Source organism: Athene noctua, chromosome 4 (assembly GCF_965140245.1).
Source record: "Athene noctua chromosome 4, bAthNoc1.hap1.1, whole genome shotgun sequence".
In the NCBI taxonomy this organism is placed as follows: Eukaryota; Metazoa; Chordata; class Aves; order Strigiformes; family Strigidae; genus Athene; species Athene noctua.
In genome coordinates this window covers 60,711,658-60,725,397 of record NC_134040.1, presented here as the reverse complement: position 1 = coordinate 60,725,397, position 13,740 = coordinate 60,711,658, and the positions used below count along the sequence as shown (strand labels likewise).

The 13,740-nt window shown below is 45.1% G+C and overlaps 2 protein-coding genes across 2 annotated transcripts in view; one reads left to right on the top strand and one right to left on the bottom strand.

Annotated features, from left to right (window-relative positions):
- Positions 1-2,768, bottom strand: part of LOC141960302 (alcohol dehydrogenase 1) — a 28,464-nt gene extending 25,696 nt beyond the window's left edge. Inside the window, exons 1-2 of the mRNA XM_074905526.1 lie at positions 2,290-2,768; positions 397-493 (exon numbers count right to left, since the gene is read on the bottom strand). Of these exons, the coding sequence (XP_074761627.1) occupies positions 397-399 (3 nt within the window). The 5' untranslated portion in view covers positions 400-493; positions 2,290-2,768. The remainder of the gene's footprint in view (positions 1-396; positions 494-2,289) is intronic.
- Positions 2,769-7,072: 4,304 nt separating this feature from the next.
- Positions 7,073-12,666, top strand: C4H4orf17 (chromosome 4 C4orf17 homolog). Its single transcript, XM_074904498.1, has 8 exons — positions 7,073-7,175; positions 8,179-8,385; positions 9,023-9,075; positions 10,117-10,148; positions 10,430-10,676; positions 11,216-11,297; positions 11,708-11,864; positions 12,648-12,666. Exons 1-8 carry the CDS (start codon positions 7,073-7,075, stop codon positions 12,664-12,666), a joined length of 900 nt encoding a protein of 299 aa, XP_074760599.1.
- The last annotated feature ends 1,074 nt before the right edge of the window (positions 12,667-13,740 follow it).

Below are 13,740 nucleotides of genomic sequence, written 5' to 3'. Positions count from 1 at the left end.
CTGTGCATAGCCTTTTTTTTCTGTGTCTACATGCAAATATTAATTCCCTACAGAAATCGATTATTTCTGGTCATGAACATTCATATGTTAAAGAGGAAGAGTGATAAAAACTTAAAGGACAAACTGGAAGTACACAGGCTCTTCCCTCTGCTAATGGCAGGCAAAAGATGCGGCTGTGCTGCTGCCATGGCAGCGCGCAGCTCGGAAACGTCAACAGAAGTGGTTCTAGGGTGTCCCCGCATCACCAGCCCTGCGCCCAGCGCAGTTGCTTGGCAGAGCAGACAAGCTGGGCTGCTGCTTGCTCAGCTGAAGAGTCCTACCTGAGGAAAGGTGTGAATCCCTGCTACAGGGGGAACGTTACCTGCTGCCGGTAGCAAAAACGTGCTGCCGACTTACCATCCTGCCAAGAAGGAGGCCCTGTACAGCGCTGCTTCTCAGGTAGTTGGTACTTTCTGTTCATTACACCATCACTTACGCACTTTCTGGGTATAGACTGAAAAATCAATAAATGATGAAAGTTACATTTTTTCTCAAGAGTCCATTAATACAGTCAGATATAAGACTATTGTAAATAACTGCTCTACTCATCCTTTGTAAGGAAATGGGAAGCCTTTAAGTATTTTTGAATACTGCAATGATAATATTTTGGGTGTGATTTTATCTACAATGTAAAAATGACAGTGTTGACATTGTTCTGTCAAATGTCCAATTGCCTGTGGTATCGCTGTATTTAATTTTACTAATTTAAATATTAACAACGTTCTAAGTTGCTATTTTGGTATAGTAACACCCTAAACATATTGTACCGGCCAGTCTGAAGTTGCTAAAGAACTAGTAAGATTCTAAAAGTATGTTTCACAAGACAGTTTAGGTTACAAAAAAAATCCACTGAATAATTTAGCAAAGAAGAGAACCCTCCCACATGAACTTAATTTTTAAAAAGTTCAGTTAGATTTAGTTAGTCCTTTATAGGTAGACAACATAATGAGTAGGATTATGTAGAAAGACAGAAGCCCCAGAAAAGAGGAAGTATTTTCTGCTCCTACAAGTTAATTTATACACTATTTTTAGTAAGCATTTAATCTTAAGCATATGGAGAGAATATTTTATGGTAAGTATTACACGTTTTAAAAAATTATAGAGCTTTGGAAAAGCTAATCTCCCAATTAATTATTTTCTTTTAATCAAAATTATAAGAGTTGGCTGAGAAACACAAATGCAATCAGGATGTTAAACAATATAGCTATTTTTATAATGTCAATTACTCAATCAATCCACTGCAAGCAAAATCAGAAGACCTGTATTTTCACCTTTCCTATCAGGAGATACAGGTATTTTAAATTTGAAAAAAAAAAAAAGAATTAGCTTGCCATAAGCTACAAACCACTCCTATGAACCACAGCTTCCACCCTGCCTCCTTGTGCACCGAAATGTGATGATTTATAGGAGAGAGACGCTGGCCTTGCCTCGGTTGGCTTGAGGATGACCTCAGCTCAAGACCTTCAACTCTGGAATTTATACTTTTTGTTTTTGGATGGGCAAGCCTCCTTATGTCTGTTGACCTTCTGTGCACATTGTAAGATCTGTCAGTTCACTGGAGTTTTTCCTCTGGTCAGATGTAGTTATGGAATAAAAATGTAACCTTGCAAAACATTAAGAGTTACTTAAAAAAAATGGCCTGTCCTTTCCCAAGCCTCTTGTCTCCACATAGTCCTTAAAATATGCTGCTTTCTGACCCCAACAGATAACTGACAAATGCTTATTCCATTCTCAACCCATTTAGGCTCTTAAAGCCAGCAGCTCTTACAGATTAATTTCTTGTTTGAATCATAGAATGAATCACAGAATGGTTTGGGTTGGAAGGGACCTTAAAGATCATCTAGTTCCACCCCCCCTGCCATGGGCAGGGACACCTTCCACTAGCCCAGGTTGCTCAAAGCCCCGTCCAACCTGGCCTTGAACACTGCCAGGGAGGGGGCAGCCACAGCTTCTCTGGGCAACCTGTGCCAGTGTCTCACCAACCTCATCATGAAAAAATTCCTTCTTGTGTCCAATCCAAATCTACCCTCTTTCAGTTTAAACCATTACCCCTTGTCCTATCACTTCATGCCCTTGTAAAAGGTCCCACCCCATCTTTCCTGCAGCCCCCTTGCAGTACTGGAAGGCCGCTATAAGGTCTCCCCAGAGCCTTCTCCTCTCTGGGCTGAACAACCCCAACTCTCTCAGCCTGTCCTCACAGGGGAGGTGCTCCAGCCCCCTGATCATCTTTGTGGCCTCCTCTGGACTCACCTGAGTAGGTCCGTGTTCTTCTTATGTTGGGGCGACATAGCACTCAAGATGGGGTCTCAAAAGAGTGGAGTAGAAGGGGAGAATCCCTTCCCTCGACCTGCTGGCCACATTTCTCTTGATGCAGCCCAGGACATGGTTGGCTTTCTGGGCTGCAAGTGCACATTGCTGAGTCACGTTGAGCTTCTCATCAACCAACTCGGCCAAGTCCTTCTCCACAGGGCTGTTCTCCATCCACTCTTTACACAGCCAGTATTTGTGCTTGGGATTGCCCTGACCCATGTGCAGGACCTGGCACTTTGCCTTGTTGAACTTCACAAGGTTTGCACGGGTCCACCTCTCAAGCCTGTCCAGGTCCCTCTGGAAGGCACATCCCTTCCCTCCAGCGTGTAGACTGTACCACACAGCTTGGTGTCATCAGCAAACTGGCTGAGGGTACACTCAATCCCACTGTCCATGTCACCAACAAAGATGTTAAACAGCGCCAGTCTCAACACCGACCCCTGAGGAACACCACTTGTCACTGCTCTCCACTTGGACATCGAGCCATTGACTGCAGCTCTGAGTGTGACCATCCAGCCAATTCCTTATCCACCAAGTGGTCCATCCATCAATTCTGTGTCTCTCCAATTTAGAGATGAGGATGTCATTTGACACAGTGTCAGAGGCTTTGCACAAGTCCAGGTGGATGATGTCAGCTGCTCTCCACTTATCCACCAACGCTGTAACCCCATTGTAGAAGGCCACCAGATTTGTCAGGCATGATTTGCCCTTAGTGAAGCCACGTTGGCTGTCACCAATCACCTCTGTATTTTCCATGTTTCTTAGCATAGTTTCCAGGAGGATCTGCTTCATGATCTTGCCAGGTATGGAGGTGAGACTGACTGGCCTGTAGTTCCCTGGGTCTTCCTTTTTTCCCCTTTTTAAAAATGGGGGTTTTGTTTCCCTTTTTCCAGTCAGCAGGAACGTCACTGGACTACCACAACTTCCTAAATATGATGAATAGTGGCTTAGCCATTTCATCCACCAGTTCCCTCAGGACCCGTGGATGCATCTCATCAGGTTCCATGGACTCGTGCACCTTCAGGTTCCTTAGATGGTCTCTAACCTGATCTTCTCCTACAGTCGGCGGTTCTTCATTCTCCCAGTCCCCATCTTTACCTTCTGTGAATTGGGTGGTGTGGCTGGAGCACTTGCTGGTAAAGACTGAGGAAAAAAAGCCATTGAATACTTCAGCTTTCTCCAGATCCCAGGTAACCAGGTCTCCTGTTTCCTTCCAGAGAGGGCCCACATTTTCACTAGTCTTCCTTTTATCACCAATGTACCTACAGAAGCTTTTCTTGTTGCCCTTTATGTCCATGGCCAGATTTCATTCTATCGGGACCTTGGCTATCCTAACCTGATCCCTGACAACTTCTCCGTATTTCTCCCAGGCTACCTGTCCTTGCTTCCACCCTCTGTAGGCTTCCTTTTTGTGTTTGAGCTTGTCCAGGAGCTCCTCGTTCATCCATGCAGGCCTCCTGGCATTTTTGCCTGACTTTTGTTGGGACACATTGCTCCTGAGCTTGGAGGAGATGATCCCTAAATATTAACCAGCTTTATTGGGCCCCTCTTCCCTCCAGGGTCTTATCCCATGGTACTCAGTCAAGTAGATCCCTGAAGAGGCCAAAGTCTGCTCTCCTGAAGTCCAGGGTACTAAGCTTGCTGTGTTCCCCTCTCACTGCTTTAAGGTTCTTGAACTCCACCATTTCATGGTCAATGTAGCCAAGGCTGCCCTTGAGCTTCACATTCCTCACCAGCCCCACCTTGCTGGTGAGAACAAAATCCAGCATAGCACCTCTCCTGATTGGCTCCTCAGTCACTCGGAGAAGGAAGATATCATGAATGTATACCAGGAACCTCCTGGATTGCTTATGCAGTGCTGTGTTGTCCCTCCAACAGATGGTCACTGAAGTCCCCCATGAGGACCAGGGCTTGTGCATGTGAGACTGCTCCTATCTGTCTACAGAGGGACTCATCTGCTCAGTCTTCCTGGTTGGGCGGCCTGTAGCAGACTCCCACTATAACATCACCTGTCACTGCCCCCCCTTTAATCCTGACCCATCAGCTCTTGGTCGGCTCCTTATCCATCCCCAGGCAGAGCTCCATGCACTCCACCTGGTCATTGACATGGAGGACGACCCCCCTCTCCTCATCTCCCCTGCCTGTCCTTTCTAAAGAGTCTGTATCCTTCCATTCCAAGACTCCAGTCATAGGAGCCATCCCACCCCATCTCTGTGATCCCAATAAGATCATAGCCCCGCAACCATGTGCATTTCTCTAACTCCTCTTGTTTATTCCCTGTACTACGTGTGTTTGTATGGAGGCATTTAAGTTGGGCCCCCGATGAAGCTGACTGACTTGCTGGAGTGGCTGGAATTCCTCTGTGCTGCTCTTCAGGTGCTCTCCTGCTGACCTGTGATCCCTCTCCAGGCTCTGGGCATCTAATGCCAGTACAGGCATCAAACTGGTAGGAGTGGGATGGAGTGAGGTTCCCCTCCCCCTGCAACTTAGAGTGTAAAGCCCTCTTCACCAGCTTGGCAAGCCTGTGACTGAAGATGCTCTTCCCCTTCCCTGGCAGATGGACACCACCAGCCCCCAGTAGACCAGGCTTCTCAAAGCGAGTCTAAGTAGCTGAACCCCCAGCTGTGGCACCAGTCCTTTTGATCTGCCAGATTTGACTGGCCCTTTCAAACCCCTTCCCTTTGACCCGGGGGGATTGATGAATCAACTGCCTGTGCTCCAGAGTCCCTTACTGCTGCTCCCAGGGCTCTGTAACCCTTCTTGATACCCCTCAGACTGCTCCTGGCTGTATCCCTGGTGCCCACCTGAAACAGCAGCAGTGGACAACAGTCAGTGGACCGTACGAGGCTCATTAGTCTCTTGGTGACACTGCTGACATGAGCCCCCGATGAGCAGCACCCCTCTCTAGAGCGTGTGTCAGGCTGGCCGATGGTGCCTCTGTACCTCTCGGAAGAGTCACCTGCTACTGGCACCCGTCGCCTTTTCTCAGTTGCGCTGGGTGTCACATAGGGAGCAGACCGGGCTGCCTTACTCAGCTCCAACATCTCTCCTGATGCGACGGGTCTTTCCTCTTCAGTCTGCAGAGCGGTGAAGCGGTTCTGCCAGGGCACCTCAGGCTTTGGGGGAAGTCTCTTCTTCCTGCAGGTCCTTGCCGTGCCAAGCTTCCGTTCTTCTGCATTATTGGTTCCCCTCCTTTGCTGTGTGCCAGTGGGGGAGTTTTTGGCTGTTTGGCCGTGGGCAGTGGCTCCACTGCAGACTGTGCTTGGAACCAGCTATCTCACTCCTCCTCAGCCTCCCCGATGTTACGCAGCCTTCTCGACGCCTCCGGCAGCTCAGCACCTGCTGCAGGAGGTCCCTCACCTGGACCCATCTTTTGCAGGCAGGTCTGCCGCCTGTCCCTGCTCTGGGAGAAAGGTCTGAGCACGTCCTGCAGCCTGAGGCCTGCACGGCAGCCTCCCCCTTCAGCAGCTCCATCTGGGTGGAGGCATCGGCCACCGCTGGGGTGGATGGTGCAGACCCTCCAGCCAGAGCTGCAGCCTTTGCTCTCAGACGAGTGCCTGCCTCCCTGCCCTGAGGGTCTGGTAGGATGAGAGCCCTTGGCCTGTGCAAATGGTCACAGAACGGTGCCCTGTTGCTGGGTTATGGGGACTTCAGGTCTCTCCACTCCGCCAGTGGAATGTCCCTCCTTCAAAGAGGTGTCCTCCTGCGCAAACTGCCGCGCCATGTCCTGGTGGCCAGCGCTGCCTGGGGCTGCCCGTTGTGGGAGTGGGGGGTGGCCGTTGTTATTCCTGGCTCTGCCCATGCCTTATCAGCCACTCGCTCTCGTGAGAGCTGCCAGCTCCTACCAGGTCTCTGAGCTCCCCTGGATTTCCCTGGCTTAGAAAACTCCCCCTGTACACTGCGATCCCCGTCTCCGCTGCAGAATGTGCCTGCACCAGAGCTGATTGCCATGAAATAGATTAGCTAATCCCTCTGTCTGACATTTGCAAGGTGCCTTCAATAAACCACCATTCTTAGAATGTTCCCAGTCTCAGACTTTATGGTACTGAGTACTGTGGCTTAGTGCCAGAGGTAAAGAACACGGTGAACATTAGTGACTGCTACTACAGGAAAAGAAAACCTCCAAGTTAATGGTAATAACAGCTACTAGTCTATTACTCACACTCTAAACTCAAAATCTAGAACACATACCAAATATTAAGAGACATGGAACTGCCTCTCTACATACACAACCCTTATTAAAGATAGAAACCAAAAAGGCCTGGACTTCTCGTCACAAGCCAGAAAGCAATTCACTCCTCCTGCTTCATTAGTCTGTTACTACATAAAGGTGTCTCAGATACTCATGGCAAGAAGTGGCTGAGCTCCAAAGCAGAAACTGCAAGGAAACAAAAGCAGTTAGAAAGTGTCCACAAGCAGCATTGGTTGCCTGAGGTAATTACTTGGGAGTGGAGCAGTAGGTAGCTTGCTTCCACCCTCCAGTGCTTAAAGCCTCTCCAAGTTTTATACAGAAGAGACAGAAATAACAAGAAAAACATTAACTGAAGTTTCTGCGACCTTTCAGTCTGTGTGTTCATGTTCTTTACTTCACCTCCAGCATCTGGCCTCAGGCGATCAGAAGTGCCAACCTGCTCTGCAGAAAGACACTCCGCAAGAGAATAAGAAACGTTACACAACAAATACCAGTTTCATGTCAGTGTATGAACCTCGGTTCAACCACAACATGCAGAAGTGCAACCAGTGTTACTCTCAGTCTAGCAGCTCTGAGAGAAAGTACTACTTCTCCAGGAACATTCCCCACCCTAGGATGGTCTGTCACATGCCAGGTAAGAGTTGCTGAGGGACCACAGATAGCCTGGACAACTGCTCTGGCAGGACCAAATCAGTTCTGAATAAAACTGAACTTTTTGCATCTCAGAAGAGATGCCTTTGAAGGAACAAACCATGATTCCTCCTTTCAGATTGACAACCCAGCATATAATGTACACAATTCTGTGTCTGTGCATGCACATGTATACATATATATATATATAAAAAAATCTACTTAAACTAGAAATATAGAACACATGCAAAATTTGTGTGTGTATTCTTCTAGAACCTGGTAAAAAAGACAAGTTGACCACAGCCAGCAAAGACCAAAGTCTTACATGGCTTAGTCAGATTAACATGGTGGATATCTTTGTACTCTCCGCAGAGTAATGTTTAGCTGTGATTACATTCTGCTTATTATTTGTCTTATGTCACACACTACACAGAATCAAAGTTCTGAAAATCCTCATTAATTACTTAATAGCACTGCTTCTTTGCCATGTTAAATCCTATTTGACTTACTTTAATGATAATAATAGTGGTTGTTTATTAAATTCCTTTTACCCTGGCTAAGAAAGGAGGATTCTAGCTCTTCATTAAATGTTGTGACTCTCGTTGAAAGCCACAAGCTTTTTAAGGCAGGTGCAAGAATGATAGTTGTCTCCTGATTGCTAAATGAGTGTGCTTCACCCTACCTGGCCACTCTCCAAATTTTATGTGGAACATCATCACTGTTGAGTTAATGGTTGATCACACTGTCCTCTGTAGCAGGCTGCTAACTACTCTCTGCCATCTATTCAAGCATGCCAAGTTTATTCACTGTTTACACAGCATTCCATAAGCCCTGCATTATTAGATACAAATTTCAGGTTTGATACCTCTGCTTTCCATTCTTCCAGCACAGACTCTCCCTGGAGATCACTTGTTAACTGGGCATGTTTATCACGTAGTAAAGACCGTATCCTTTGTTGTTTTGGGGTTTGGGTTTTTTTGGTTTGTTTGTTTGTTTTTTTCCCACAGGATTAAACAACGCTCTTATCTGTGTTGTAAGAAACAGCTTTTCAAGAGAACACCCATCCACTGGCAACACAGTTGTCCTCGAGCAAGAAGTTAATCAAGAACATGTGATAACTGGGAGTGCCAAAAGCAACACATCTGCCAACTGCTACCTTCCAAAGCTGGAGGGTTTCATGCAAAGGGAGCTAGGCACTTCACAGTTCGTGACAGGTGAGTAGAGGCAGCAGAGGAATCTGAGCTGTTAAAGGTGCAGCTGGGTCTCAGCCAGCTCAGGTCCAGGTAAAGGGAACATAGGGCAATTAATGTACAATTAAAAAGCAAGTATTGCTTCCCTTCTCTATGTGTTTGTCTCACATATTACAAGATTTCTCCCCACTAACTACCCTTGAATCTTTATAGTTTTTAGAGATTATATGCTCACCAGACATCTAATAATGTCACAATTACCAGGAATTATTCTGTAGTAGTAGTTACACAGCACTATAAGCATACATCTATGAAATACACTTTCCAGGATTTTCTTCAATTTCTTAGGCATCTCAGTAAATAACTGCATTAATGTATTATGTGAGGTAGTAAAAGCAAACATAAAAGGAAAGAAATACACCTCTGCCTTGAGCAACCTTGTCCAGTGGAAGGTGTCCCTGCCCATAACAGGGGAGTTGGAACTAGATGATCTTTAAGGTCCCTTCCAAGCCAAAACATTCCATGATTCTAGGATTCTGTGATTCTATATCTAAAATATGGCTTGTGCATTTTTGTAAATAAAAATGCGCCCCACCCTAATAGTGTATCTTATGGCCTTTATTTTTCAACTTGAGAAAACACTCTGCCTGTTGATTTCCAGGACATGCAGAAGTTCCTGAGAGGATTAAAACCAGCCCTACTTCATCTGAAAAGGTAAGGAGAAAAAAGGACACAGCTCTTTATTTTGGTACTCTCCCTCTATCACTTCTCAACACTGTAACCTGAATTGACAGTCTCAGATAGCTCAGACAGGAGGACAGTGCAGAACCAAAAAGAGGGATGTGAGGATCCCATGTGTAGGACACAAGAACTTGGAAGGGATGGTGTCAAATAGAGTGATAACTAAGCTCTATCTGTATCACTTTCAGCTCTGTAACGTTACTGTGCTTTGCTGGCAAGAAAAATGGTCAAACCCAATGAAGATGGGAATAAAATTCACTTTGTTTCAAACTGCTGGGGAAAAAACGTCACACAACAAATAAGCACAAAAAAAGCCTCCTCCCCTCACCACACAAAGATTCTTTAGGTTACTTACTGCTAACATCTTTACTTTTGCTGACATTGTTTTGTAGAAGTATCACACTGGGGTTTAGATTCAACTTTGCAGCTGTATTCATAAATTCCAGTAAAACATTTTTTTTGCAATAACTCTTTAGTCTCAAGGTGCAGGCTACCTAGTTACTCATCTCCTCCACTGTGACTGTACGGGAGCTGAGAGCTAAGTTAATACTCCATTACAAACGGTATCACAAGGAGGTGCACACTCTTGAGAAAACGGAAATCTAAGTGTTGCTGCACTGGTACCGGACAGCAGAGGGCATTACGAAGACGTTTTGCAGTAAAGATCCTAAAAATAAAGCCTAACTTTTCTATTTTAACTGGGGGGCGGGGGGAGGCGGATGTGGAGTTGTGTGTGTATGTCTGTCTAAATGTTGCTCTTTGGTTCCTGAGCTGGGTATTAGTAAAGACCATGCTTAACTTTTACTGTTCACTTATACATGTAGAACACAGTTCTTCAAACTGTATTTATGGTGGTTTGGCTGCAAAATAACTATATAATGGACAGTTAATGCCATACAGCCACACTCAGTAAACTACTGTTTCTTAATAGATGTTAGCTGCCTTTTGTTTTTCCTCTGTATTTACAAACAGAACTTTCTGCCAATCACATTTTGATTTTTGGCCCTTTAATAGACTGGTGGAGACTGCATGCAGAGAAATGAAGAGTAGCGGCTCAGCAGCACACTGCAAACCCATGATGGAAGAGCAAACAGATCACAGAGGCCCAGATTTAATCCCTTTCTCATCTGATTTCCATCAGTAGTTACCCAGTATCACTTGCATTCTCATCCAATGTTACACATTATGCCATGGCTATCTATTATTCTTCTTGGTGACTGTATATTAGAAGCTGTAACAATTAACCTACGCAGTTAACCTACAGGTGGTCATATTCAACTGAGTAACAGTTTTAGATGTGTTTTCTGCTGCACACCCTTTCTGTTAGCCATATACTTCACATTGCCTTTAACTGCTGCTTAAATAGAGTCAAGCCATTCCTTTACACACTGTTTTCTATTTTGGAAAAGCTTTTGAAAAAAGAATTCCAAGCCTTCGCACAACCTGCAGATAGAGAGAGAATCCATGTCACGCCTCTCACCCAGCCTTCCTCTCCATTCAACAACAACTCGCATTACAGTCCGTGCACCCAGAACAGGAATTCTGACCTGAGCTACCTGGATCAGAAAATAGAAGTAAGACATGAGTGCTACAGTGTATGCTTTCCTATGATGTTACACATTTTTATTTCTTTGGAGGATGGTGTGGAACTTTATTGATCAGATGCCCTCCCCCCTGCTGCCTCAGTGTTGTGGAGTCTAGGGACTTCTGTATTTAGCATTTACTCTTGAGCTGCTTTCACCTAACTGGAAGCTGCTATTTGCAGTCACTGGGGAAACAATGCAGCTGGTTCACAGGCTGAAACTTGTTGCCTAAAAAACAGCCTGCAAATATTAAATGTCACACGCAGGGGGCTTTATATGTAGCAAACACTGCTTAGGATTGCCTTCCTGTGTCTCTGAAGTGCTGTGTACACAGCACTTGCTCAACATCACCTTCTGCAGACTGGTGTCTTTAGCTCACACTGTGGCAAAACTGATGGGACATATTAGGCTAAGCAATTTGCACAGCTGTAAAACTGCACTCACACAGCTGCAACTAAACTAAAACAGGCAAAAAACTGATGTCAGTCAGCTGCTCTTCCTTCACAGTAACTATCTTGTACATCTTCCAGGTGCTGGAAAAACTCAGCAAAATTTTGCAGACAGATTCGCTTATTGAGATCAAAAAATGGCTCACAAGGGCAAGTAAAAAAGGTAACAAACATATGCATCTGCATCCCTTTCTGAAAAGCACACGCTCTTGTAAATTCGCATAAACCCCTGCAGTTCTCACAGACCTGAACTGAGTGGGGTTGCTGAGGTAGAAGGAACTGGATCCAGTGAAGGGTGCGTGGCCCAGCTGTGGCTGTGCTGAGCAGTTAGGTGACAGTACACTAAAATTTGTCACTCAGATCTCAGCGCACTAATGTTTGGTGCAAGGTGGAAAAAGGGGCTCTCCCAGTGGGGCTCTGGGCTGCTGTGGGAAGGCAGAAAGCAAATGAAACATGTCTCTCATGTCCTTAGGCCCTCTGTAAATGAGGTAAGGGAACTCCTGAATGCAGCCCTAAACACCCAGATCAGCAAATGGGAACTTTAGTAAAATTTCTGCTCCTTTCACATTTCAGAGAAAGACTTCATGTCCAGTCTGATTGATTCAGAACTGAGTGACAAAGGTGTGCTGAATTCTGAGGAAGATACAGCAGAGCACACGAATAGCCTGAGTCTGCCACAGCTTCCCTCTCCTCTTCAGAGAGGTCCAGAAGCGGAAATTAATCAGTCCAGGTAAAATCTGCAGTAAGCTTGCTAGGATTAGGGATAAACTAAACCTCATAATCAGAAATTTTTGTTTTCTCCTCCCATGAAAAGTGCAACTTTGTGATTCAAGTTTATCACGCACAGCCTTAATCAAAAATGCGCCTAACTACAAACCACCCCACAGTCTTTGAAACATAATTAATTATTACAGGAACATCACAAAGTTTTAGGATCACTTGAAACCCCTCTGAGAAAAACCTGTATTTTGCAGTGCACAGTTTATGTCAATTGTAATGTTAGACATTCATTCTTTTTCACTCAGGTCTTCGTCTAAACAATCAGTGGCGAGTCGAAACATGAAACAGAGTAAGTAATGGAAATTATAAATGTTAAGACACCATGTGCCTAGTATGGTAGTCACCAAACAGCACAATGACTGTGAACATTCAGAGGCTCTAACTATTGTTTTTGCAGCAGGACCCAAATTATAATAATAGAATTCAGTGACAATATGAGAAATTACATTAAAAACCTGAATTTAAATTCTCTAAGAGCTAGATAACCAACACCACCTATTCTTGTGGCTACTCAATTGGTTTATCTTGATACGACATTCACGTAAATCTTCTCCTATGTGGTGCAACTCAGAAATAGAGATGTGTACAACTGCATCTGCCTCTTCCTAGAAAGAACATAGGAGCAAGAGGTACTGTCTTCATCTCTTCACTAAAATCCGTGAAGCTGAAACCTCTTCTAGTAATGAACTTTGGGATTCACCCTAACCTAACTTACCTCCCTCGCTCTTTGCAGGCAAAACCGGGCTTTCTGACTTTTTCAGCTCCCAAAGCCCACTTTTGAATACCCAGTCAGGGCAAGCCAACAATACTGGCACTCCCAAGAAACACCACTATTACCTCTTTGTGCCCCTTCTGAAGCACACAGAGGCAACAAAAATCAGTCCCAGGGTATGTTATCATTTTAACAAAGCCATTCATGCCAGCTCTAATGCTACCAGCATTTACTATTGTTTGTAACTCTACTGGAGGAGTGGGTGAAGAGTAATCTTACATTAGAACAAGAAGGAAAAAGAAGCAGCCTCCAAAGCAACAATCTCTGCTTTTCAAAATGGTATCCAGGGAGGCTTCTTTGCTAAAGGGTGGATGTGCTTCTACACTTTCAGCTGTGTATAGAACAAAGCCAAACCAGTCTAACATAATCCTACATGTAGCCTGCTTTCTTTTTCAAACTGTTTTCCAGAAAGGGAAAGAATGTCTTTGCCCTCAGTGCTGAGAACGGGTCAACTCAGGCAAACACAGTTCCCAGGGGGAAACTGCAACTGAGAAAGTGCTATTGAAACAAGAGGCCATCCCGCCATCACAGTCAGAAGTCTCATGTGTGCCACAGCCACCCCTCTACAACAGATATCCCCTTTCCAGTCATGGCCCCTCTATTCAGAGCCATTGAAGCCTCTCCCAGTCATGTTCACATACAGATGTCATCTTAACACTTATTATAAAGTTATCTGTTCAGACTCCCTATTAAAGTAATTTTATGCTCATTATATTTAGTCCTCAAATGATTCAACCAAACCATGCTGCATAGGTACACGAGAAGTCAGCTAAATGAAAAAAAGGACAGGCAACATTTTTTGGCATCAGATTCATCTCTCTGCATGACTCAGCCAGGCCTGCACAAATTGCTCTTGCGTGCAGATTTGACTCTATGGTCACAGAAATACTGGGGTAAGAAGAGGAGCACACCCCGCACACATTATTTGCAGAGATGCACATCAAGCCCTGGACACTGGGGAAAAAAAAGACCCTGGATTTTCAAAATCTGGCCTGCAGACTGACTGCAGATATCTGCCTCACAGCAAGCTAGAATTTGCTTCCATAGATCTCAT